Source organism: Vicugna pacos, chromosome 17 (genome assembly GCF_048564905.1).
Source record: "Vicugna pacos chromosome 17, VicPac4, whole genome shotgun sequence".
Taxonomy (NCBI): Eukaryota; Metazoa; Chordata; class Mammalia; order Artiodactyla; family Camelidae; genus Vicugna; species Vicugna pacos.
This window is the reverse complement of record NC_133003.1, coordinates 7699477-7726679: the sequence shown is the minus strand read 5'-3', so window position 1 is coordinate 7726679 and position 27203 is coordinate 7699477. Positions and strand designations below refer to the sequence as shown.

Sequence of the window (27203 nt, the reverse complement as noted above, 5' to 3'; positions counted from 1 at the left end):
AGAGTCTGTAAACAGCTGATCCAGGATTAGGATGAGACCATTTGTCATCTGTGTGCAGGTCACAGACCCCCAGTGAGGGCAGTGACGTGGACACGCTTATTTTATTTCCCGTCCCAGAATCACCCAAACGAATGACACGTTTATGTGTTTTATGATCGTAAATGCCACGACAGCTGACCTTCCGCCTGTGCTTGCTTTTCAGCCTGTGCCAGGGCAGGACGTGCGGAAGACGGCACGGACCTGCCCCTGCCGCCGCTGACCGCAGCGCACGCCAGACCACCGCTGCGCTCCCCGGACGGCAGGCCGCTGTGTCCCGCCGCTCCCTCCCCTCTGCCGGGAGAGGCCAGGGCTTTATCAGAGCGGGCCGTCCTCCAGTCCTGGACAGACAACGAACACTCCATTCCTCACGACAGCACGCACTTTCAGGAACACAGTTCTTACGGCAGGAATTCTCTGGAAGACAACTCTTGGGTGTTCCCGAGCCCTCCCAAGTCAAGTGAGACAGCGTTTGGGGAAACTAGAAATAAAACTTTGCCTTTACCCAGCCTGCCACCACTGCATTACTTGGACCAACGTAATCAAAACTGCCATTATAATAATTGATTTCTGAGGCGACTCCTGGTTTGGTCACGAGGTTGCTGTACCTCCCTCAGTGGCTTTGGGAAATCATTAACAGACTGAAGGCAGATCTTTGATGACACCCGCAGAGTTGCTCAGTCTGTGCGTTTGCACACGGCGTACCATGTCGCGTGGTCGACTTCTTGGTGGGAAGGAGCGCGTGCCGGCTCACGCTGTGGTTGAGAGGCTCCTGCCGGGTGAAGTGATAAACTTCCGGGGTTTCCACGTGACACCTCTGCCTTGGATGATACAAATTTCTGCCTCTCACATGAATAGAATTGAAAGTTTTCAGGCATGGTTTTACAAAGCATATGAAATGCCTAAATACCCATTCATAAAAATAAAGGAGACCATTAGATCAGAGAAATATCGTAAGTTGCTGTAAGTTGCACTAAGGAGTAAATGGCAGTGTGAGCTGGTTATATTTTAATACTGCGTATTATAGTGGAACAGCAGTATCTGGCATATTCCATCCACATGTGCTCCTGCGTCTCAGACTTTAACATTTAAAATCATTCTTTAATCACAGTGTTGATAAAACTGAAAATTACAGCTTGGACTTTTAAGACTTGAAATAACCTGCTGATTGAAGTCCCGCTTTGTCCCAGTACATCACTCAAATCCTAGTTGAAAAAAAGTTGCAAAAAAACTAGTTGAAAAACCACGTGGCATGTGAACAAGTGATTACAGTCCTCCACATTATCCAGTTAGACGTAGGAACAGCATCGCAAAGGTTTCCGTCTGACCCCGTCCCTTGCGGTGTTCTGTAATGAAAACCTAAATGTGTGTGTGACTGTGTGATGTCTACACCCACTTGTTACATAGAGCCGCTTAGAAACTGGCCAGCTCTGTTCTCAAATAAAATGGTTTACTTACTGAGAAAGTGATTTTTAAGAAGCTGAATTAGGAACTTCAATTCTAGAAACCAAATTCTGTGCTGTATTGATACATGACATAGTACAGTCACGAAATGTCCCCAGAATGTTCTGATTCTAGTGGGCCTGCCTGTCATTTATAAACAAGCAAAGAAATACCAAGGATGACTTCACAAGGCAATTTCTCTGTGTTCTTTCAGGGTGGTGGTATTAAGAATATTAGTAACACGTTGCTGTAAACCTTTTGCTTGAGAGAAAGTGTTTCACGTAAAAGGCCTTTATCCTTTCTGATAGACAGTTTCAAACACCCTGAACTCAATATTTCAAGTCTTTTCTGTATTAACTGAATAGCATACACATATAAACAGTGTTCACCATTCACCGGGTATTTTTGTCTTTCTATTATCTTACTTATTCAAGCTCGTCTGTGATTAATGGAGTTGGTGTCAGATGCTGGAATTTATTCTGACCAATGAACACAGCTAACTCAAGGGAGTACAATCTCCTGCCAAGTAATAGAACAAAACCCAATATGCATAAAACAAATACCAGGCTCCAGGCTTTAGCGGAAGGAAGCAACTACCTGTGTAATAACAAAGCAGCAGCAACCGTATCTCATGTGGCTGGACAGGCTGTATATTCTAATCCTAACGTAGCTTACTGGTCTGCCTTTTTAAAAACCAAGATTGGAAATTTTCCTGGTAAAGATATTAAGTCGGGTGACACAATGGCTTGATTAATGTTTTGAACAATGCCAAGACATTGTTTAATGAGAATAAATTATTTTTGTTTGACACTGAAGTGGATGTGAAATACTGTCCTTGCCTCTGTATTCCAAGGTCACATGCTAATTATTAGTTGTTAATTTCATCCATGTAGCAGACATTTGTCTTGCTAAACCAACTTTTGAATGGAGACAGTGCTTTTGCATCTAAACAGCAGGGTAGCTGTGAAACAGGAATGTTGGAAAATCAGTGAGTCCCTGACAGTTTAAAGTGCTAAAGAAATGACCAAAAGCTCTTGAGGAACGATTAACCAAGTCACTTTCCCCAGTCACAAAGTTTTAAATGTACACTCAAGATCATGCCTGTTATTGGTAAGACTCAGAAGAATGGCCGTCTGTGGCTTCCTGTCTATTTAAAATGGAAAACTTTGTTGACTTTTTTCACATTAGCTGAAACTTGCTCCAGATTGCTTTAATCCTCAGATTTTTATAAGGAAAACCCAATTCAGCACATCCGTAACTCAGCAGAATGAAGAGAACACAGGTAACAAAAAAGGCCTCTGGATCCCCCGTTAGCTAAAATAAGTTTCATCTTCTCTGAAAGGAAACCGAGGTTCTGCTGAAACAGAACCTAGCGTCAGAGCGGAGCAGCGATGCACCCGTGTGAAGTGCAAGGAAACCAAGACAGTGGGGAAACTCGGACCTAACGCACTAAGGGCGGACGCTCGTGGGAAAAAAGCCACGGTCTTCTCCAGGAAAGCTCTGGAGGAGGTGGAAAGCAGACTGTCACTTGGAGGCGGGCTCAGGAGTGGACGGTGAAGAGCAATGAGTGAACTTACACCCTGTAGCCTGGGCTGCCCAGCACCTCTCGGGGAGAGATGTCCACAGAAACGAATTTTCCATATAAATGGAAGCTGGCCCCTCTGATGCTAATTAAAATCACAAAATAGCCTCACACCGTATACTCCACTAGCTTTTTAAAGTAACCATTTTACCCTTTCTTCATTTAAGTCATTAAAAACAAACGAATTCCTGGGCTCCAGGAAAGGCACCAGTACCCACAGGCCGCCAGGGAGGGCGGGCCTGCGGACCCTTTGCTGTGGGCTCTCCCGGACTCCATGGGGCTCCTGTCAGGGTGCCAGGAAGATGTGGTCTCTGGGTTTCAAGTACGAGCAAGACAGTTCTATGGTCCACTCAAGAGCGACGCGTGGAACACCCATTGGTTCTTTAGGGCCCTGCTTTGAACTAGATCTCAGATCTGTTTCATGGGGTTGGGGCCAAAGTTACCTCTTGTCCTAGCAGGTATTAACTCCTATTTGCAATTTTAATGAGAACTATGGAAATAAATATAAATTGTACTTACCTGGAAGCTGGCTGCAGTGGCTATGGTGAAGCGTTAACAGAAAGAAAAAAAAAGCAACTTCTAATATAAAAGCTCAACCTGGGACCAGATTACCGCATTGGGACAGAAATTCCTTACACTAGTTCCTGAAACTATTACTATGCTACAAAATGGTCATTCATGCTTACAAAGAAGACTGAAAAATTAGGTTAAAATATCTCTAGTAGCCAAGTTACCAGGTCAAGGAATGTAACAGTACATGTTAGGAAATTTTCCATGAAAGATGTTAAGTAAAACTAATGTAGAAACACCTGTCTCCTCGCCTGTGTTTCCAAACCAGCCTGTCCTGCTACTGGTGGCCGCTGGAAAGGGGCTCACCGTGTCTCAGGCACTGTCCTGCGGGCCCCACTCGCCTGCATCCTCAGGTCATCCTCGTGGTGATGGAGACTGGTATCCACGGCGGCTGAGCTGGTGGCGGCAGAGCCAGGCTCACAACCACTCTGGTCCACCGCTGCATCCGGACGCCTTGGAGTGGAGGGCTGTCCGCTCCTGCTTCTCTCTGCTCCTGGCCCCTCCATCGGCCGTGAGTCTGTGCGCTGAGGAGGTAATTAGATTCTACTGGAAACCTAAGAATCAGTAGCAGTGTTAGAGAACCCCGGTTGTGGACCAATCTGTGAAAAGTCCACCATGACCAGGCCACCCACCCCATTTCACTCCTTACTCTTGTCCCATTTAATACACTTAACTTGGAAGTTCAAAAAAAAAATCTTTATTTTAAATACAGTTATTTCCATAGTTAAGGATAAAGCAAAGAGACTTCCTTGAGTCCGTTACAGCAGGTGCCTGTGATTCCCTTGAGTATCGGGGCCCTGAGGACCATCTGAATTTCCGCCTACATGCTTGTGGGAAGCTTCTGCAGCCTCCTCTTGGAAGGAATTCCAGTTTTTCTGAATTCTTCTCTTTCCTTCAGGTATTCCATTTTGCATTCTTCATAAAAGGCTGGATCATTATAGCTACAAGAAGGAAACAAAAATCTTTTCAGATTGAGTCACTGTGCAAGCATATAATAGACGCTTACCTTAGTAATACGTTCAGACAGCCGGTGCGCCAGGCACAACCTTTAGAAGCAGATTTTCAGTAATGGTCATAAATTCATTATAAACATTATGCTACCAAATTAGTAAAACAAAACAAGACAAAACAAACAGATCTAATGGTCCTTTTCTGAACAGCGATGTACCAGGATAGTCCGAGGGGCGCGGCACCGTCCCGGGAGCCCAGGCCGCAACAGCGCAGACGGTGAGGCCGCGTCACAGTCGCCGTGTCGTCACGATCACGTGGGCGCCGTGCGGCCCCGGCGCAGGGGGCGGGGGGGGGGGGGCGCACGGAACACCGGGAAGCGTGGAGGGCGAAGCCGAAGCCAGTGTCTCCTGGCGGGTGTCAGGCTTGGGCGCCAGTCGAGTTCTTCCCTAACAGCCCCCACCTACTGTCCGCAAAGGGCGCTCACCCCGAGTGGCTTCCTCCCCGCTTCTCTCCCCTCCCAGCCCGCCGGCCTGGACCCGAACCCGGGGTTTTCTCCTGTCTCTAGGGGGCGAGGCTTGGGCGCATAGTCACACCATCTGCAGTCAGATAACAGCGGCTAGCAAAGAGCAAGTGCAGATTCAGAAAGAGCGCCAACACTGAGTGAGCACCCCCCGTGCGTGCCCGGCGCCGGGGAGATGTGCAGTCGCCCCGGGAGGAGCAGCCCGCCCCGCGCAGCGGAGCCACCGCTCGGGGGACCCGGCCCGCGAGCCCGCCGCCCTCCCCACGATCCCCGCTCGCGCCCCCTCCTCCAGGGCAGCCTGACCCAGCTAAGGCTCACAAGTTACTACGAGGACTGAAACCGAGCTGGAAACTCCTTTAATCAATGTACAAACGAGAATCTAACAAGTTCCGTCAGGCAGTCGTCTAAGAGGTCCGTCTGCTCATTAAACATCCCTTGGGAGCTCTGGGGACTAGAACTCTCACTTCTCCGGGGGTAAACGCTTAGTGCAGGTCTGGGCTCTTAAACAAGAGAAGCTATTGGTTTTTTTTTTTTTTTTATTAACTTGGGAAAAGACACGTGGACTTCGAGTATGTTTCCCCATTTATAATTAGTTTAAATAATCCCTGACGTCTTCCAAACCAATATTCTAAAAGTCTATAAATCCAGGTGTACGAGAAAAAAGAAGACACTAATGAACTCATCTACAAAACAGAAAGACTTACAGACATAGTAGGCGATCTTACGCTTGGGTGGGGGTGGAGAGGTAAATATGGGAGCTCACGATTTGCAAGTATTAACTACTATATATAAAAATAGATTTCAAAAAATTTCTCCTGTAGAGCACAGGGAACTATATTCAGTATCTTGTAATAACCTTTAATGAAAAAGAATATGAAAATGAACATATGTATGTCTATGACTGACCGGCACATGATGCTGGACACCAGGAACTGACACATGGTAACTAACTACACTTCAATTAAAAAAAAGAAACCACATGAAAGATTCAGATAATGATTACTTTCTTTTGAGCTAACTTCCTGAGAAGACTCAAACCATGCTGACATCTGTGCTTCCCAGGCCGGGGGGACCCAGCTCAGAAAGCTGTAATACAGGTTCAGCAGAACCAGGATCTCGGGGACAACCCACAGCAGTCCCACCTGCCGGGTACTGCCTGTCAACACGTGGCTAATAAAACGGGGTGGGGTGGGGGGGATAAGCGGAAAGCGCCTGCATTCAGAGGACTCTGCACACTGTTACTTTAAGATTCACGAAACTACAATGAAGTATCAGTGACCGTGATATTTAAGAATTATTTTTATAATGATTTAACTTCAAAAATCTAAATTTACGTTGGTATCTTTCATTTGATTTAGTGCCACTTTTCTAGGAGTTACATTATATGATCACAAGGCTGACCAAAGTCTAATTCAGTACCATTTCATTAGAAGAGATAAATACAAACCCATTTATAATGTATTCTATAGATTAACCTATTCATGAAAAGGAATTTATTGAATCATGTGAAAATTGTATCTTTTTGTTGACTGACCTAATCATCAGATAAAATGCTGACAAACACACCTAACTTGAAAGACCCTTCATAAATATACGGTATTGCTTTTTTTTTTAGAAGAATCTTTAACAAACTGAAATTTTAGATTCAGCCAACAATATGATGAATTTGCTGGGAAGTACAGAATATACTACATGTAAGGAGTCAAATAACATACTCTTACCTACCACATACATTACACACGCATACACCCAGAAGCCCAAACACTAAGGGAACTACTTACTAGGCAGTTAGACATTCTTTCAATGCAGAATTTTCTTTCTGGCATTTTACTACCATGAGGACTCCAGAGTCCTTGCAACATTTCGTGAACTCTGAAATAAAAAATTTGGAAGGAAAATAAATGACTTGTAATCACATCAATATAATTTAACAACTCTAAAATATTCATTCATTTAGCATCTATTTCCTAGATTGTGCTTGGCACATAATACACGTTCCACAAAAAAAAAAGTACATGAATAAAAGTTGTTCATTTTGTAGATGTGAAAGGAGAGGACAGAGATACTGAGTGGCTTCACAGACACAAAGAATGCAGAGAGTAAGGAGGTTTCTAAATCAGACATACTTCATTTTACTGTGTTTTGCAGATACTACATTTTTTACAAATTGAAGGGTGGTGGCAACCTTCCATCAAGCAAGTCTACAGGCACCATTTGTACAACAGCATTTGCTTACCTCCCATCTCTGCATGTTATTTTGGTAACAACTACAATATTTCAAACGTTTTCATCATTACTGTATCTGTTACAGTGATCTGTGATCAGCGATCTCCAATGTCACTGTTATAACTACAGACATGGAGAACACAAGAGAACTGGAGTCAGATGTGGAGGCTGAAGATGGGACTGTTCACATCTTCTCCATCGCGACGGAGGAGCTGCTTCTCCTGGATGAGCAAAGACAGCGGTGTTCTGAGATGGAATCTCCTCCTGGTGAAGCCGCTGTGAAGGCTGTTGACATGAGCACGGAGGACTTAAAATATTACATTAGTTGACAGAGCAGAGGCAGGTGAGAGAGGGTGGCCTCCAGTTCTGAAAGCAGTCCCACTGTGAATCCCATGTCATCCAACAGCACTGTCTGCTGCAGAGAAGGCACTGGTGAAAGGAGGAATTCACTGACCTGGCAAGCATCCCTGCTGTCTTATTTTAAGAAATTCACCCTAATCTTGAGCTACCTCCAGGCTGATTGGTGAGCAGCCCTCAGCGTCGGGCCAGGCCCTCCACCAGCAAAAAGATGATGACTCACTGGAGGCTCAGATGATGCTTCACGTTTTTAGCAATAAAGGTCTTTTTTAACTAAGGTGTGTACATTTTCAGACGTGCTCCCGCACGCTAAACAGACTACAGTACAGTGTGAGCACAAAGTTCTGTGTGCACTAGGAAACCCAAGAGTGTGTGTGACCGGCTTTACTGCAGAATTCTGCAACCACACCTGCAGTACCTCTAGGGTCTGCCTCTACAGGAAGAGGATATTCTAGAAGAAATGAGTGGGAACAGCAAAAGGGGAGTGGCGTCCAGACACAGGCATCTGATGGCAGTTTCCGCAGGTCTTCTGACGCCACCACGGTCCCCCCTTCTTTCAGACAACCTGCCGTGGTCCTTAACTTCGGGTAACAGGACTCCCATTCCACTCCTGAGTCAACTCTGAAATATCCATGAAATTCAAATAGCTTTCGACTAAATTTCCATTCTGGGAGTTTGCCTTTTAAACTGCACTGGCCACTGGGTCTCCTGCCTTCTCAGGACCACCAACCCAGAAATCCCGCCCACAGCGGCCCCGCGACTCTGTCGGGTCGGCTCTGGTCGGATGGGCCCCACCCCACCCCGGCCCTTCTCCCGACCGCCGGCTGCTGGCCCGGCCTCTGCGCCTCCAGCCTGCTGTAGGCGACCACCCAGTCCCATGGCAGACCTTACAACACGACATCGTCCCCACAAAGAAGCTCTGAAGAAAAATAATGCATGTTTTTTCTACACAGCTTTTGAGAACTCCTTTGGTACAAAATTACCAGGCTTCCCCTCTTGAGCTATACGTTACTCTTTCCGTTACTAAGGGGTATCATTTTAATTACCCCTTAAAGCGAGCAGGTGATTTCAGGAGTCTCCATGAAGACACGTAACAGGTAACAAAGACGGTTTTAAGCCACAAGCCGGCTAAACGGCTGAGACGGATGCGCGCGGACACCCACCCCGCGGAGCGGCCGTGCGGGGCGTGCGGGCGAGTCCACACCGCGTGCAGCGCGCGCGCGGAAGGAGGACGGGCGGGCGGGCGACCTCAACTCAGCCCCGTCCCCGCCGTGACCCTCGGGCGCCTCCTCCACCGGCTCAGCAGTTCCGCCCTGCGCTCCGACTCCTGGACCCGCTCAGGTATCTCTTCTATTCAGGTGTCCTGGTTCTCCTCGCGCCGACGAGCTGGGCCGGTGGTACAGTCGGGGCAAGGCGGCTTCCTCCGCATCCTTCCAGGGGACCCCACCCCCTCAAACGGGCAGTGTGGACTGATCACCAGCCCGTTCTCATCCGAGGCCCTGCGGGGGGCCACGAGGCCATCCAGAGGTCCGCTCACTGCCACCCCGGCGCGCACAGCAGTCCCACCAACTGGCCGTTCCACTACAGCCGAGTATTAGCTCCGCCTTTCTAGACCCCAGAAACATGGTCCTAAATAAAACCTCAGACGTGGGCACTCCTCAGCGGGAGTCCGAACACACGGCTGGCCCGAGAGTGACTCATGCCGGACGGCGGTGACCCACGGCAGCCTGGCTGTAAGTGGGAGCCCCGCACCGGCCACCGCCGCGCGTCCCAGCAACGGTCACCAGGAATCTCACCAATGAGAATATGCCAGTTGACCAAACCCCAGTCCTTTCCCGGAAAACAGATACAATACGATGGCTGTTACCAGAAGTACTTCCCGAAGTTAACAAACCCAGTGCTTCCACACTTGAGAAATTCACAACGGAAAGCCGAGGCACTGATTATTCTAAGACTCGTCTTCTCTAACACGACTTAAGGGAAGGGACTCCAGGCGGCGTTTTGCGCTCTCAGGACAGCAAAGGCAGGTGTTGGCATCTTCGCACTTGTCCACATCTCCTCAGGAATGACCGGGACTGGCCTGTAGCCTCAAGCTGTTGGTAAGGTTTTTGTCACTTAAACTGTTTAGCAGCGAGATTTTAATGAGGATCCTTCTTTCATCCCGCATTAGCACGCTTTCATACGATGCTCATGTTCACAATAGCGCCAGCCGGTTTCTACAAGGTATCCGAAACGGCCCCGATTTCAACGGCTTCTGTCTTTCAATGGTAAAGAGCTTGTACACCCATATAATAAACAACCTGATGACCATTAAAGGCTACAAAAATAACATTCACTGAAGTATATCTTCAGGTAAGGAAAACAGTATCAATATGCAGTAAGAGAGATTATTAACAATTATTGCACCTTTAAAGAAATGTGCTTGAAGATAGCACTGAAGACTTCTTTCTTTAAAGTATCAACAACATGAAATTCTTTCTTTTGTAAACCCTCATTACTCTAAAAGAAACTACTTAATGTATAATAAACTGCTGGTAAAAATATTCTTTGGACATCCTAAAATCTGGATCCACTAAATATAAGAAAAACAGAAAGAGGTAAAGTCTTCTCCTCACTTTAGTCTAAGACAATGGGCAAAGCAAACAAGTACAAGCAGTCTGTATAAATTCCACTTTATGTAAGAAAAAACTTTGGGGAAACCCTGTATAAAAGCAGGAAGAGAAATAATGGTTTGGAATTCATTGCTTTTAACTCATTTAATTTATGGAATTTTAAAAAATGTATTTTCATATTTAAATAACCCCCCAAAAGAAGGCTTCCTGCCTCAGCCAAGGAGGAACCACCACCGTGCATGGGAGTAGAAACCCTGGGCACGGGACCTCTCACCCTTTTCACTAGTCAGTTTCAAGCAGCGTACTATTCTGCACAAATGCAGTCATCCAGTTAGAGCTAAAGCTCTCAATGAGCAATGACAGTTTGAAAACAGACCAGATTAAAAGAAAGAATCCCCAATGTTCCATGTCTCTGACTAGAACCACTCCTTGTATAACTTCACTAACTTACAGTTTTTAAGAAATCCTGAGTTTATGAATTTTTACATAACCATTTTTAGACACAGCACTTATTTCTAACTTTCTAGTATTTTAATTTCTTAATCAGTAAAGTACTTAGACAGTACCTGTTTTTTCTCAGCATTACAAAAAGCAAAGATCTATTTGGATTCCACTGTAATTCAGAACTTTAACACATAAGCTATGTGTAATATTTCCGTGATTACGCCACCATCTTAACGGTTCCACTTTAAATCTGGAACTTTAATCTAAATGAGACACATTTAGGAGGTCCTGCTTATGAGAGAAATGTAGTAGGGCAGATTTTTAAATCACCCTAAATTCAAAATATATTAGCAACTCTGCAACTGGAAAGCTGCAGCATAGAACCGCTTCCTGATATAGGACTGGATAAGAATAAAAACAGAAATTACATGCAGTATATTGTATACGTGCAAACTGTAACAATTCTACCTAATAAAACTGAAAAAATGGAAGAAAAAAAAAAAAACAGAAACGTACTTCGAACAATGCACAGACGAGCTTTTGACCAGTTACTGAATTAGAAGAGGTTTCTAAAACACAGGACTGAAAATGATCCAGTTTAGGGAAGGTCTCGGGAATGTGTTGACTTTTAGTAAGATTTTTCCTTTGGACAAAGGTGTTTGCAAGTTTTGAATTTACAACGGAAATTAAAATCTAAAACTAACTTTCACAGGAAAAGCTATCTTTTAACTGAAGCCCTGGATCCTGCAGACTGCTTGTGTGAGGAGCTTCAGGAAGCTGTGAAGAGGGGGCTGCTGGTCCTGCGCTCCCCAGGCTCATCACGTGGGGTGACAAGGCTGACCCGACCCCGAGACCACGCGGGACAAGTGTGTCCCCTCCTCCTACCGACTGCTCAGCTAAGGGAGCCACGGCCACAAGGCACATTATCTGTATAACCAATGGCAGGGATGGCAGGTCATGAAATTGATGTGAAATATTTTATAAACAGTTCTGACTTTACATACATTTGCGTATAAAATTTATTAATGAAACCGTACATCTCTTGGCAATGTTTGAGTCAGTGATGACAGTAGTATGATTTCTGGAAAGAACTGAATCCAATCCAACCTACAAAAAAGTGAACATTATAAATAATTCTAGACTGGATGAGAGGCTAATTAGGACAAGTTCAATTTAGTTGAAAAAAGTGGATCAGTGAGTATTTGCCAGCAACCGCTCTAACAACAACAACAAAATTCCATGGACAGTTTTTCAAGAGAGCCATAAAACAAATCATTTGATGAAAAAAAAATCTAACACCCAGAAGCGACATCATCTTTTAGGAGACACATTCATTGGAACAGTGGCTTCTTCACTGCACTCACATCTTTAAAACTGTTTCCATTTCCAAGGGTAAATGGAAAATAACTGCAGATGGGAAAATCACCAAATCATGCTGTCACCTTAATGTTTAAGAAGAGAGCCAACTGTAAATATTTCATTTTTTTTTCTTAAGTTGTGAGAGTAGAATAAAAAAGAAAAAAGTCACCTACATTCCTGCCTTCATGATAATAATAGCTAACGCTTGAATTTACTATGAACCAGGCATCATCCAATGAGTTAATTCCGGCTTTCACAGGTAGTAACTGATTCAATAAAGTAAAACTTTAATCTTTTTTTTCATACATTCTTGCAGTACGTATCCATAGGCTCATAAAATATCATGTATTCATTCACTACATACTTTCCAAGTACTGACCCCGCGCCCAGCCCTGTGCGCGGTCCTGGGGGGCTCCATGCTGAACACGACAGGAGGACAGACGGCTAAGATGCGCTGCCTGCGGAGTGGGGCACCTGCTCTGACGCGGGAGGCGGGAGCTGCCGCGGGGGCACAGACCCGGGACTCCACGCCCACCCAGGAGGGTCTGACCACACTTGCAAGCGATGATCCCTGGTGAGCCGGCGGAGGAGGAAAGGGAGGAGGGAGAATGGACGAGGGAAGGGAGCAGGGGCAGGGCAGGTGATGGGCTGGGACCTTTCAGGTCGGGGGGCAGGGCGCACACGTGCATGTGCGCGGGCACATGTGTGCGGTGCATGTGCACGTGTGCGCACGTGACGTGCGGTTGGCGGACGCGGGAGGAAAGGCGCGCACCGGTCCTCACCAGCAGGCAGCGGTAAGTGTCTAGGGTGGGTCTAACGGCGATGGAAACCCTCAGGAGGATTTACCCCGCAGAACGGCACCGCAGGGTCTTCTGCACAGAACCAGACGAGCAGGAGGGGAGGCAGGAGTGGAAAGAAAGCAGAGACTGGGTGGGAAGCTGGTGTGATCATCCAAGCAAGGGACGGGAGGGGGTGACGCGGCAGAGGGGGCGACCGTGGAGAGAAGTGGCGATCACGGGTGAAAGGCGACAGGGCTGGGGACATCACCAGTCACGAGGGTAACGGAGGAAGGATGTGCGGTGACCCGAAAACCCCAGCCAAGGATCACGTGATGCTGTTCGTTTTGGAAGGAGCCGGGGGGGAGGGCGGGGAAATGAGGACGCGTTTGCAGGGGGCAGGGGGGCGGGAGAGCGGGGGGCGCTGCGGAACATCCAAGCAGGGCTGTCCCGACAGCACTTGGCTGTGTGGGTCTGAGGCAAGTCGGAAGATACTGTTTTGACAGAAATAACTTACTAAAAATAATGAAAAGAAATGAAGCCCCAGTGAGCCCCGAGGGAGACCAGTACTTAAGGGTCTATCGGAGAGAGGCCACTGGCAGACACGGAGGACTCTGTGGCATCACAGAAGGCAAGGAAACTAAGTGACTGACTCTCAGAAGAATACAAATTGGGATCCGCTGGACCCAGTTTAAATTAATGAGTTTCTTTTATGAGTGGTTCTAACTATTTTAAGGATATTTTGTTATTTTTATTTTTTCTCAGAGGTTTTCCAAAAAAAAAAAAAACAAACATATTTTGTAATACAACAAAACTCATTTTTGACTTGCAATTTCATAGAGGTTCACTGGATCTTTGAATGAGGCTCAGACACAATACAGATTCCTAATGATTTTATTTTTCCTACGTTTTGAAACAGTTTACTATATCATCCTGGACTTCATTGTGACTCATCAATTATCCCCAACTATGCTAAAAATGACAAATAATAAGAAAACAAAATGATGGAATCACCTGGAAGAAGGACGCAACAGCGAAATAAACCATCATGTGATCAGTTTCCTTACTGCACTGCCTGGTGTATTACATCACTGTTCATGAATGTGTAAAAGCAGTCTTCATGTTTTCAACATAACTGAGATTTGAGATTATTTGGTTTTCACCTTCTGATTATGTTAGGTAGAGTAACAGCCCCCACCATCCTAACCCCTGGGACCTGGGAATCTATTACATTAAGGTCCCCAATCAGCTCACCTTCAAATAGGGAGATTATCTGGATTATCGGGTGGGCCCAAAGGTAATCACAAGGGTCCTTAAAAGTGGAAGAGGGAGGCAGAAGATGAAGAGAAAGAGACAAGATGATGGAAGCAGGGTCAGAGAGGTGTTATCTTGCTGGTTCCAAAATTCCCTCCAAAATTCCTATGTTGAAACCCTACGGCCCCCCCCCAAAACTACTCTGCCAGGTGATGTTTTTGGAGGTGGGACCTTTTGGGGTAATCAAGATGAGAAAAGGGTACAGGGGTGGAGTCCTTCTAAGAGGGATTAAAGCCCCTGTAGGAGTGAACAGAGATCTCCTTCCCCTCCTCTCTCTCCTCCTGTCCTGAGGAAGCAAAGAGCAACCCAGAAAAGGTCTCTCACCAGAACCCAGCATGCTGGCCACTCTGGTCTAGGGCATCGTCAAGCCTCCAGAGCTGTGATAAGTGAAGTTTTGCTGTTTCTTAGCCATCATGGGATTTCTGTTCCAGAAGCTCGAGCTAACACAGGCCTCGAGAAGCTGAAGAAGGCAAAGAAATGGACTTTTCCCACAGAGCCTCCAGATAGGACCACAGCTCTGCCAACACCGTGTTTCTAACCCAGCAAGACCTACGTCACACTTCTGAACTGCAGAATTGTAGTGTAATAAATGTGCACTGTTTGAGATACTGAATTCGCCTAATTTGTTACAGCAGCAATTGTAAACTAATACACTGCCTATAGTGGAAAAAAGGAAACTGACTAACAGATGTCTCACACTTATTAGGTGAATCAGAAGATGAACACAGAGAACTGACAGCAGCCCTCTAGGCTCCGAGGACGATGGTGAAGGGGCTGGGTAATCACAGCCACAGACGGGAATCTTCAGGTGACCATATCCGAGATGAACTTCGTCAATCAGGAACTAATGAGCAAATAACATATGTGAAGGACAGAAGGGAATCACGGCATTCTCATCCCATTAGTCACTCGACAAGAGGGATTTTCACACAGCATTCTCTAAAAAGAGCCTGCACTATCCCACTGTGGTAAGTAAGGCAGTATTCGTCCATCTTCTGTGCTGAGATGTACTTGCTCCAAATGCCAGAGGCTGGTTTATAAACAAAGACGATCAGAAGGAAGTGGTATGTATGGCATGTGTAAGTCAAAACAGTTTAATTCTGGAGCAAAAAAGATAACCATCCTCTCTTCAAAAACATCAGCAGCCATCAACATGTTTGGAAACGTTGCATTCTAGATGCAAGGACACGGAGAACCAGGCCTGACGGCGCAGTGGGACCGACTGGAGGTGTGTTTGGAATCAGGAGTCGGTACTCACAAGACAGATACATCCCAGGCTCATGATGGATAGTTAGTTGCATTCAAACAACTTTGACCATTTTGAGTAAAAAACTTTCGAAACAGGGAAATGTGGAATAAAAATTGGGACTTGCTGTGTTTGATTATTATTAAAACTTCTAAGGTCACTATCCCTTTGTTCTTCTGTAAGTTTTTAAGATGATTTTTAAATATAAAAATACATGAAGTTACCCACAGATGGCTATCTCTTCTAGGATAGTCTGGATTAAAGAAGACAGATTCATCTATGTCTGCCGCGGAGACGTCTACTAAGATGAGGAGTGAAAATCACCTACTAGTTTTTGTGGTAAGATTTTAAGTCACTTTGCTGTCCAGAAATATCTTTGATTTACAGAAGGTCATGGAGAGGATTAGAATAAATGCTCCTTATGACTGACGCATTAAACAGCTTGTACTTTAACTCTCTAGGACTGTTATTTCTTTAACCAAGTGTTCATTAAATATAAAATAAGGTTCCTAACTTCAACGTGTTTATAAGACAGTGGCAAGTGCACAAAGGAATTCAATGAGAATATCAAACAGCTGCGTTTTCATCTGGTCAACCTGGGTGTGTAACCCTCTAAACCCTGCACATGTGGCTAACAAGCAAGGTCTGAAATGTGACTGGTCTGAATCTCATTGCGCTCTGAGTGTGAAAAACATCTGGATTCTGGAAACTTAGGAAGGAAAAGGTAATGTAAACTATCTCATTCATAGTTTTTATATTGATTGTATGTTAAAAATACAGTATGTGTTTTAGATATATTAAGTAAAATATATTCAAATAAATTTTACCTTTGAAAAATTAGTGTCACATTTTTAAAATGTGGCTACTGTCCATTTAAAATTATAAATATGGCTGGCACTATGTTTCTGTTGTCCAGTAAAACTTTCTGCAATGATGGAAGTGTTCTCTGCACCTTCTGAGGAACTGGATTTTTCTTTTTCATTAACTTAAGTGAACCAGTCACGTGTGTGACAGCTGCCGTGGCGGACAGGGCAGTACCCAGGGCTTCGGGTGAGAGGCAGACAGGTGGCTGGGGTGAGCTGCTCACATCCATTATCTCTGCTTGCTGGAATGGAAGGTGAATGGGAGTACGATGTGATCCTGACAAGAAGCACTCGGAACAGAGGTGATGTCTGTTCATGGAGAAGAGGCGGCAATACCACATTAATGTGCAGCAGGGCCAAAAGTGGTTCTTTATTTTATATTTATATATAAATATATAATTATATTTATATTTAATTATATAAATGTATAATTATAGTATATAATATAAAATTTTATATATTAATTATATGTTATAATAGATTGTATATTAATTACTATATATTAATTACATAATATAAAATTTATATTATAATTAATTATATATAATTACTTTGTGTATCTATTTATTTCATTTCTTTTTTTTGGAGGGGGGAGGTAAACAGATTTGTTTATTTATTTGAACAGAGGCACTGGGGATTGAACCCAGGACCTCGTGCATGCTAAGCACGTGCTCTACCACTGAGCTACACCCTCCCCCCTCAAAGTGGCTCTTAACTCATATCTCCATTAGAATAAACTGTCTTATTTCAGGTGGCCTTTTTATTTGTTTTACCATTTTCCCATGTAACTTCATAATTTTTTCTTGCAATGTATTTAAAGGTGTTAATAATAACCACAATAAAAAATAAATAAAGACAGCAACTGAAATATACTGAGCATTAAATACGTACCAGGCACTATAACGAGTCCTCTGTTAGCTCACATGAACGTCACAGAACCTGGGCGATGAGCACTACTATCACCTTCACTTACCAGAGGAGGACACGGAGCCCTCAGGAGGTTACACCACATTTCTAAGACACACAATGTAGCAAGGACTGGCCTAGAATCAGGCCTTTTTAGTTTAAAAAAAAAAAAAAACACTTGGAACTACTGTGGAATCCCACGCACTCCTTTCTACCACCAGAAAAAGCTCCAGACCCAGCAGAAATCCCCAGGCGCACAGGGGAAGGAAGACCCTGCCAGGCATCTCGCGTGAGGTCACAGCCCAGACCTGGGGTGGCTCAGCACACCCCATCGCTACCACGGGATAAAAAGAAGACACAGCTCACTGCTCCCACCTTCTTAGCAATCATCTAAAATAAAATGACATCAGACACCTCACCCTCTGGGTGCACACCTCGTCTTCCAGAATTCTTATAAAATATATTTGAATATTTAAAGTAAGGATCTTACCTGCTAGCAAGTGGCTTCTTCAAACAGTATATAATGAAACAACAAATTCTGTTTCGGATTTTAAGTGCTATCAGACTTTGAAAGGCAGACATTAGCACAACCTAGTGTGGCCGAGGAAAGTGCCGAATCACCCCGTCTTTGAAAAAACAGTCTACATGTAAAAGAGGCTTTAAGTCTCCCCAAATATTAGAACCCATGGGCATCATTAATCAAGACAGAGGTGGAGGATCTGGACAGTGACAAAGCAAGAAAAATACAAGTGTGCATGACTGGGGCGTGACGCTGGACACCAGAAATTGACACATTGTAACTGACTGTATTTCAGTAGAAAAGAGAGAAATAAAAGGATGAGTTTGGTTCCTACCACCTTTGTGTTACACGTTCCCCCTCTGCTCCCTCCTCCAGCCTCCAAAGTTAAACACCTACTCACTAACATACACAGATCAGAGCAACCAACAAAGAAGCTGACACACTTCCGACCACGGAGCCTTCTGGGCTTCCTTGCCATCCCCTAGCAAGAAGTGGGACCACACAAAAGCAGCAGTGCCTGAAATAATGCTGGTAATGTAAGCAGTGAACTAACCTATACTGCAGTTTTTCATTCTTGCAGGTGGTTTGACAGCCTATTCTGGGCCGAAGTGTGGGCCACGAGAGACCATTAACCGCCACTCACGGTGGGTCCAGGAAAGGCCTTGGTCTAGACTTGTGGGATGGAAATGGTGAGAGCAGGCAGGACCTGTGAGGTCACTAATCTGACCCTTACTCAATTCATAACGTCCTTTCTAGTTCATCTCACTGTGTAAACACTGCGGTTACAGAAAATTCCTTGTCTTACACGGTAGCCAGTTCCACTGTGTGTGTGTGTGTGTGCGCGCGCACACACGCGCGCTGGGGTGGGGTGAGGTGGGGGGGAAATTTATAGCCTGAAAAAAACCTAGAGTTAAGTCTATGGCTGCCTCATCATCAAATATATACGAAATACCATTCCTATCTTCTCCTTGTCCTGGTTCAGAGCCAGTGTGAACACTTGCTCCGCCCTGCTCACTGGATATGGTTTCCAGATTATTGACAAAACCGGGTCACCCTCCTCATACTCTGCTGGTTTGTCAAATTTATTTACAAAGGATTTGAAACAGCTTGGCACTTCCCTTAAAAGGTGGCATTCAAAAAGTAAGTTTTTCATATCCAAACACAGCAGGCAATTCGAATATACAAATAACCATGGCTGTGTCCCTCTTAACAAAATAAATATATACATCAATATCTAACAAGAATCATTTGTAGAGAATCATGAAAAGAATGGTGTACCACCAGCCATTCCACATCCTGTCTTCTCTTAGCTGAAGTAACAAATACTTCTACGTCATAAAAAATTAGTCTGTGGCACCATTAAAAGGCAGTTAATCAGTTTTCTTTTAATCCATCACAGTCACACCAACAGCCAAAGTAGAAATACCACACCACAAAACACCATCCAAAAGCCACTAAAGACAGTGCAGGGACAGGGGATGGTCTCCGCAACTCAAAGTGAACACACACACACACACACACACACACACACGCAAGCGCACATATGTCCACTGATGCCTCAGGAGGAAAACTCAGGGTCTGCGAGAAAAGATTGAAGAAATACACTTCTACTGCATGCTGGCAGTTTGTGCATGAGTCACCTTTACAAAACGTAATTTAAAAAAAGAAAGAAAACACAGCAATAGTCTTGGACGGAGGAGAGGGGAGGGGGCAGCCCAGGAGAGAGGAGCCCTGGCTTTGATGCGCAGAAAGGTCATCTCTCATTTTTTCCCTCCTTCAGCAACCCTTTCCTTGAATTGCTGCTTAGCAACACAGGGCGGGAACCGCTCCTGATCTCACTGGGGACACTCCTGCACCCATGGCTTAATTTTATCCAATGCTAACTGTTCTCACATGCAAACCTGAACACTCCCTTTTGCAAAACTGAGAGCTGCACGGCGTACCAACGCCCAGGGAAGCACTCTCCCAAGGTGACAGGACACCGTCAAGTCACACCATTGTCTTTCTCTTCATTTAACACGGTCACACCAGCTGCCAATGGAAGAGATCCGACAAGGATAACACGTGCTCCCTGGCTAACAAACGGGTCCAAAGTCTCAGTTTTAAAGAAGGAAAAAGAATAAAAGACATGTCATGCTAAATTTAATTAGACATTTAACGAGTGTAGTGTCCTGAGTTAACCAGGCAGATCCTTCCTTTCAGTTCTGGCCGCAGTTTATTTAAAGACTTTACAATTTTACTACTGAAGAGCAAGTCCTATGGAGGTGTTATCTCACCATTTATATTTTCACAACACTTATGATATTGCTATCACACTCTTAAAATAAATAAAAACCCATGCCGTGTTTCAGACCAATATAATGCTACACACTCTACTTTGATTTCTGGCAATAAACATTAAAATAATTTTGTATTGTTCACTTTATTCTTGAGAGGTTGAATATTAGAAAAAAATCTTAGTTTTACTTTTGTTTTAAGTTCCAGGTATGTGTGAAAAGCTGAGGTTTTAATCACTCGGTTTTAAAATTAGATACTAGAAAATACCTCATTATGAAATTCTGACAATAATAGCATTTTATGACCAAGTTATTATGCTTTTAATTTTCTATTAAGTGGCGATTTATTAGCTTCCTACTTTAAAGATTAGACTGTGTACAGAATGAATTTAGTGGTGCATTTAATGAGACAAGGAGGTGGAAGGATGAACACGATTCTTCTACGTGGTGGTGCATGAGCTATTTGAGAATTCTGACATAGTACAAAAGAAAGCTTCTCTCTAGATTGACCATGGTTCAGTTAACATCACTGAATATCTAATACCTCCAACTCAATTAATTCTCACCTGATTAAGATCAGACTGATATTCAAACTAAATCATCTCTCCAGTCAAGTAGAAATCAATATTTCTGATTTTACTTTTAAATTACAATAGGAAATAAAATGCACACATCTTCAATATGCCAAGAGTTGCTTTTCTATTCTAGTCTACCATGGCATGGATAACACAGTTGATTAAAGAATTATTCTAATTTGAGCACCGATATGTAGCAGGGTCTGATTAATTTGAACACAGAGATGGAATACAGTAATTAAATATATCTTACACAGGGCAAATAGAAAATTGACATACAAGAAAGCTGACTTCTTTAAAACAAACTTCGCTATTTATCAGCTCCCGCAGCTAGACGTGCGCCTCGATGAAGGACTCCTCACTCGTGGAGAGGAATCCTGTTTTGGGCGCAGATGTCTACGAGGTGGGCAAAGAAGACAAACAGAGGTCACCCTCTGTCCAGCACTGCCACCTCCAAGGAGCTCTCAGACACCTGAAAACAACCGAACTACGTCTATGACTTCCAGAAAGAGCAGGACATGCTGACCCACCCCTGCCCCGCAGGGTGAAGGGCAGTGAATCCCGAATTAACAAAAGGCTGGCGTATCTGTAACTTAGACTGCTCAAGAGAACCAGGAGGAGGTTCTCCTCCCCTTTCAGTCCTTAACCCTCTGCCAATCCAACACGGAGGAGAAAAGGAAAGCCGAAGCATTTGCGGGACTGACCGAATAGAAGACTGCTGTTTGGCTTGTAGCAAACTCAACAATTCAGATGAAAACAACAAAAAAAATTTCAAATTTTAAACCACAGATTCAAGAAAGCAAAATCACAGCTATAAACACTATTTATTAGGATCGAAAATAACAATACAATTTAGAGTACTTAGTGTATGCCAAACATTGCTCATTACATATATTTATTACATACATTATTTGTAATATATATTTTATTATATTATATGTTATATGTATAAAAATTATATATTTTATAAAATATATGAAGTATATTTTTATTATATATATTTTTAAACCTCACAAAGTAGGTTATTACCATTACTAAATAATTTTTAGCTGTTACCTTAGATGTGCCTTTTCTAGTGTCTTAGATAAATCACTTCACAGAAAAGGAGGAACCAAAGAATTCTGTAAATTAATCCAGAAATTTAGATTTCCAAAATTCACATCCTATGACAAACAGCCATAGAAGTTACCTATAGACCATACTAAGGGCATGAAAATCGACATTTGTTACCATATGATAGTCTCCAAAGACGAAGAATTTGAGACTGGGGCTGCCCGTGCAGCGTGGAGGCTGGGCCGTCAGCATGTTCTATACTGAAGGGTAGCCTTCAGTCTCACCAAAGACTCTGCCCTGTTTTTCTTGACCCACACAGACATCTCACTTTGATTGTCTTATGACTGAAGCATGTTTCAGGGGAAATATTTCTCTAATATGAATACTATTTACACACAAAATATTTATAAAATATATTTACATATAAATAGTGTATTTTATAAATATAAATATAAAATATATTTATAATATAAATTAAATACAGAAATAAAAATACATAAAAGAAAATAAAAATATATATAAAAATATATACAGAAGTAAAAATAAAAATATATATAAATATATGCATAAATATTTTATAATATATAAAACATGTTATAATTATATATTATATAAAGTATATGTGATATATATCTTATTATATATTATATATATTAAATATATAATAAATTAAAAATATAATATATATTAAAATATATGTATATTACAAAATGTTTTATACATATATAAAAATCACACTGTAAGCACAAAGACCAATGAGCTGGTGCACAGGCCCCATGTCTAAAGGTGCAGCTGTCACTTTATTTGAGATCACAGTCTGCCTTGTAGGAATGGAAACAGCACCGCCAGATCTGAGGATTCATGTTTTCAAAGCTAGAATGTCTGTTTTATGTAAAACCTCACAATTTTAAGGAGCTTAGTTAACTGTTTCCTAAGACACCAAGCAGAGGGAAGACGAGCTATGTCTGTGTGCACAGTGGCTCCTAACTAAAGGCTGAGGCCCGTGTCCAGCTTGCGAATCTTCCTAGAACCCTTCACCTCTGGAGTAACCACGCATGTGTGGTGTGCCCTCCAAAACCTACCAGCAGTCATCTGACAACTCCCAGAGCAGCGTCTCCTATTTACTCTAAGTCACATCACAGCCCCAGAAGCAGAGGAATTCAATGGGGATGGTCCCAGCTCTGAAGCCCCGACCCTCAGTCCCACAGGTCCCCTCCTTTCCATGGTCCTGCGAGGCCAGCTCAGTCATGGTGGATGGAGTACAGTTACTGCCTTTCAGGAACCAACCCCAGGGAACCGAGCGGGGCCCTTCCCTGAAGGCTGGCATCTCCGTCAGCTGCTGGCCCTCTCTGAACGTGCGCACCAAGAAGCACTGTTTCATCTGAGTGGATACTACTTTATGAAATAAGCAAGGCCTTTCTTTTCCTCCTTGATTAAATAATCAGACTAGCTAACGAGTGGTCTGTCTGCCGCCCTCAAGGAGTTTCCAATGGCGCAGCAAGGCAATGACGTGCATTCAAGTGGACAGACACCGTGGCAAAAGGACACCAAACATCACACGGCAGGGGCAGGCTGACCACCAAGGGGGCAAGTGCAGTAACTAATGTAAGAGTTCGCAGGTGAGAATATGGAAGTGAATATACGTATATTTATGTATGACTGAAGCATTGTGCTGTACACCAGAAATAGACACACTGTAAACTGATTATAACTCAATTAAAAAAAAAATGGTCTGCAGGTGGAGGGAAGGGCTCACCACAGCCACCAGAGAAGCAGCAGAGAACTTACAGGACTGTCCCACACTGGCAAAGCCGGACAGAATAGTCCCAGGAAATGTAAAACTACAATCTTTACCTTTCTTCTCCTCCTAAATAGGCCACTAAACAGCCTGTGAATACAGGTGATGAAATGAACAACTATTTTAAATGTTGCTGTAACTTTACACTGTCAGAATCCAATACAACAGCTGTGGATTATACTACACGCATAAAGAAAGCATTATGGCGAAATCTAACAGGTCAAAACATGTGGCTTGGGCTTAAGAAGCTACTTTATGTAAGACACTGCTAAAGTAGAATTTTACTTTTGGCCTACATTTTATTAGTTAAGTTTCATTAAAATAAAAAACCAATAAAAATTAAATTAAAACATAAAATATTTAAAATGTAACAGTGAAAAAGTATTTGGAAAGTGTCTGCTCTAGAAGAGGAGAAAGTGGCTGTCACAGAGTCTTACTTGTTAGAATCCACAAAGAATATTTTTAATTTTAAACTAGAATGTCAACAGGGTTGATTGAAATAAAGAGAAATAAATAAATGCTAAGTAATTACTAAGGAAGTTTTGTTTATGGAAATGAATAATTCAGTGTTTTACAAAGTAAATTCAAACAGCAGCTGCTTTGCTGACATTAAGCTAAAAAGAGCCTTCTCAAAATGTACAAACTTTACAACTACAGGCTCATCATATTTTTTAATGTCAAACGGAACTTATTTCCTGGGTCTTCTGGTTTTAGATAAAATATTACATGGTTAGAGTTGTAGTCAGCCAACCATCTAAGGAGTCTCGCCATGACATTTACATGGGCCGTGTCTGTCACATTCGAGTTAACTGAATATATGCATAATTCCTGGGCTGTGAAGTCTTACAACAGCTGGGAGGGAGAGGAATTCAGATTTCTCCCAGTCTGTTCCCAACCCACTTGGTCCTGGATTTTATGCAGATCTCAAAATGAATCCAGAGGCTGCCTTTGCCTCTACTATGGTTTCATCTGCCTCCCAACTACTTGCTCCCAGTTATAGGGAAGGAAATCTCCCTCCTTCAAAAAGAAATGAACCCCAACTTAAAAAAAACAAGCACACTTGAGAGAAACTGCACGTATCAAATTAAGGTCATTTTTACTGAACAATTTATCCGTAGTTTTCGTAAGGATCAGTTTCTCAAAACAGCAGCTCCTCTAGAAACCTGGAAAATACTCTCAAAGATCAATTTGAAATTAAAACACTTCCAATCAGTCACATAAGACAAAGGGAAAACCAGGTTCCACTTACATAAAATTTTTTTTAGGTTTATCTATTGCCTAATGCAAACTGCAGTCTGCAACTCTTTGGTGGATCCTGAAAATTTAGTAGACTGCAAGCAACATTTGTTTTTAAAAACGAAAGAGAAGTGGAAATTTCATCTATCTGAATGCACACATACACACAAACGTGTACATGCAGGTATACATACACCGGCTTGTACTTTAAAGTGTCTTTCTTACCACAGGTCAAGTGAAAAAAAGTGTTGAAAGCCGCTGACCTCATGCATGCTAATTCTCATCCTCTGCAACAGTAGAAAAACAACTCAAACAACATATTCTTCATTCCCTCTTGTGTTAAATATTAGTCCCCATTTCTACACACCAAGCCCTACTCTAGGTACTTGGAATAAATGGGTAAAAGGAAGCCAGGCTCTCTGTTCTCGTGAAGCATGTTCAAAAGAAGGAGACAGACAAGAAATACAATGTTGTGTAGCATGTCGGGATGTGGAAAAAGTTACAGGAATAAAGGAGTGGGGGGAAGGGTGAACATGGGAGGGTGGAGACAGTGGGCTGTGTTTTCTGTAGGGTTGGCAAAGCAGGACCCTCTGAGAATTTGGGGGGGAAACTCAAAGGAACTAAAGGAATCAATAACATTCTTTGTATATCCAATGGCAGCGTCATACAAATACTTTAGTTTCTAATTGTACACATGACAGATCAAGAAATGTTTAGGAGGAAAAGGGACATGGGGGAAGACTAACTCTAGATAAGACAAAATTTCCAGGGCTGGATTCCTAAACACAAGGCAGGTGGCCCCTCCACTAACCACTCAAGGGAAGGCATGGTGCCAACAACTTTACTCTCGTGGGAAACAGACAGGGCTTAATTTTAAGATGCCACTAAAATAAAAGTGAAGACTGAAGATACAAGAAACACACAAAAAGCATTCAAAATTTGTAGATACTGACAGGTATATATAGAATAGATGAACAAGATTATACCGTACAGCACAGGGCAACGTATACAAGATCTTGTGGTAGCTCACGGTGAAAAAGTATGCGACAAGGAATATATGTATGTCCATGTATAACTGAAAATTGTGCTCTACACTGGAAATTGACACAACATTGTAAATTGACTACAAGTCAATAAAATAAAATTTAAAAAAATTTTAAAAAGCGATTTAAAGTCTTAAAGCAAAATGAGCTCAGATTAAAATAAGTCTATTGAAAAACATTCACCTGCGGTATTTCTAGGGCAGCAAACAGCATCCTCTACTCCTTCCAGCATCTATACACTTTTTAATCTTTGTTTTTCTAGAAAATCAGTAACATAAACTAAGCATCTCTGTGCCTTCGACCAGGGTAACAAAAGAATGAAGAAATACGTTTATCTGCTTGCCCAAGTCTGATTTCTAGTATGACCAGTACCATGAGAACTAGGGAAATGAGCACTGGCTGCTGTTTTGGAAAGATAAATCTATACGCAGCCCTCCTAGCATGCACAAAGAACCTAAGTCCTCTACTTTAAATAAGTCAGTGAACACAGATTCCCTGGAGAGAAGATGGGGAAAATAAGATGAAAATGATTTTTTTAGTTCATGAAAATGAAACAGCATGAACAAATTTACGACTCCTGGTATCATTACTTTATGTTGCCTTTAACTTACCTATGTTAGTTTCCACTAGCTTTTTAACTTGTAATTACAGAGTTTTCTTCCCTTATATTATTTACGAAACACAAGTAGTTTCGTAGTTAACTTCTGATAGTCACTAAGGTCCACGAAGTTATACAAGCGCTTTATCTTACTTCTTAAAAGTCTATAAAAAGTTCTCCCAAATCCATCTGACATCTGAAGTGGCTAATAAGTTTGTTTGTCCTATATTGTATGAGAGAGATGTTTATTTCATCCAAGAAAAAAAAAACATTATCCCCAAATTTTGCATTTAACTCCTTGTGTGCAACATTAGAAAGCTATTAGAAAGTTATCGAAAGTCTGAAAATAAAGCAATGGGGAAATTTTCATGTATCAGTGGGGAAAAGGCATGTGTCTTTGTCATCACAGCAATTGAGTGAGGCACTCAAAATTGCAACGCGCGTCGTATCACTTTGCGGATGGAATTCAGTGATGTAACTGCCCCACAGCTCGCACGACAGTATCAGTAATGGACAGGTGATGTTACGGTAAATAGGAAGGTCCTGTGATCACACTTTGTACACAACTGGGCATTAATATCGTAAAGGCATTTTTTTTTTAAATCACTAACTTTACATTTATTTTACCCAACTCAAGGGGGTTCTTCAAAATCTAACAATTATTCTCTTCCCTTACTTAAAATCCACACAGTTCAAATTTAATTATATATGCAAAAGATAAGAGGTCTTAGAGGGAAAATTAGCATGGACTTTTACAGGACCCAGAACAGGGTTGTGAGTTAAAAAAAAGAATACTCTGAAATGGGTGTATATTTTGTTTTAAAACCTTTTTGTAATGCTTTACAAAGGAAACCCAAGACGACAGCAAACTTCTGTTATAAGCTGGGTATCCTCTTGAA

The 27203-nt window shown here is 42.8% G+C and overlaps 2 protein-coding genes and 3 long non-coding RNA genes across 9 annotated transcripts in view; 4 read left to right on the top strand and 1 right to left on the bottom strand.

Annotated features, from left to right (window-relative positions):
• Nucleotides 1–2294, top strand: part of AZI2 (5-azacytidine induced 2) — a 29451-nt gene extending 27157 nt beyond the window's left edge. For both annotated transcript variants that reach the window (XM_006200749.4, XM_072940895.1), the window contains exon 8: nucleotides 203–2294. In XM_006200749.4, the coding sequence (XP_006200811.1) occupies nucleotides 203–603 (401 nt within the window). In that variant the 3' untranslated portion in view covers nucleotides 604–2294. The remainder of the gene's footprint in view (nucleotides 1–202) is intronic.
• Nucleotides 2295–4312: 2018 nt separating this feature from the next.
• Nucleotides 4313–27203, bottom strand: part of CMC1 (C-X9-C motif containing 1) — a 70618-nt gene continuing 47727 nt past the window's right edge. For both annotated transcript variants that reach the window (XM_072940902.1, XM_072940901.1), the window contains exons 3-4: nucleotides 6884–6974; nucleotides 4313–4572 (exon numbers count right to left, since the gene is read on the bottom strand). In XM_072940902.1, coding sequence (XP_072797003.1) covers nucleotides 4452–4572; nucleotides 6884–6974 — 212 coding nt within the window. In that variant the 3' untranslated portion in view covers nucleotides 4313–4451. The remainder of the gene's footprint in view (nucleotides 4573–6883; nucleotides 6975–27203) is intronic.
• On the top strand, nucleotides 8895–16651 carry LOC140686688 (uncharacterized). Of its 2 annotated transcripts, none has more exons than XR_012060489.1 (5): nucleotides 8895–9026; nucleotides 14897–15158; nucleotides 15684–15775; nucleotides 15968–16160; nucleotides 16428–16651. It is a non-coding gene; the product is annotated as an uncharacterized lncRNA (long non-coding RNA). The 2 variants fall into 2 exon arrangements; XR_012060488.1 differs by lacking the exon at nucleotides 8895–9026 and adding an exon at nucleotides 12855–12894.
• LOC140686687 (uncharacterized) lies at nucleotides 9039–12396 on the top strand. Its single transcript, XR_012060487.1, has 2 exons — nucleotides 9039–10037; nucleotides 11454–12396. It is a non-coding gene; the product is annotated as an uncharacterized lncRNA (long non-coding RNA).
• LOC140686690 (uncharacterized) lies at nucleotides 12941–14803 on the top strand. 2 transcript variants are annotated; one of them, XR_012060492.1, is made up of 3 exons: nucleotides 12941–13030; nucleotides 13796–14055; nucleotides 14622–14803. It is a non-coding gene; the product is annotated as an uncharacterized lncRNA (long non-coding RNA). The 2 variants fall into 2 exon arrangements; XR_012060491.1 differs by having other exon boundaries at nucleotides 13796–14803.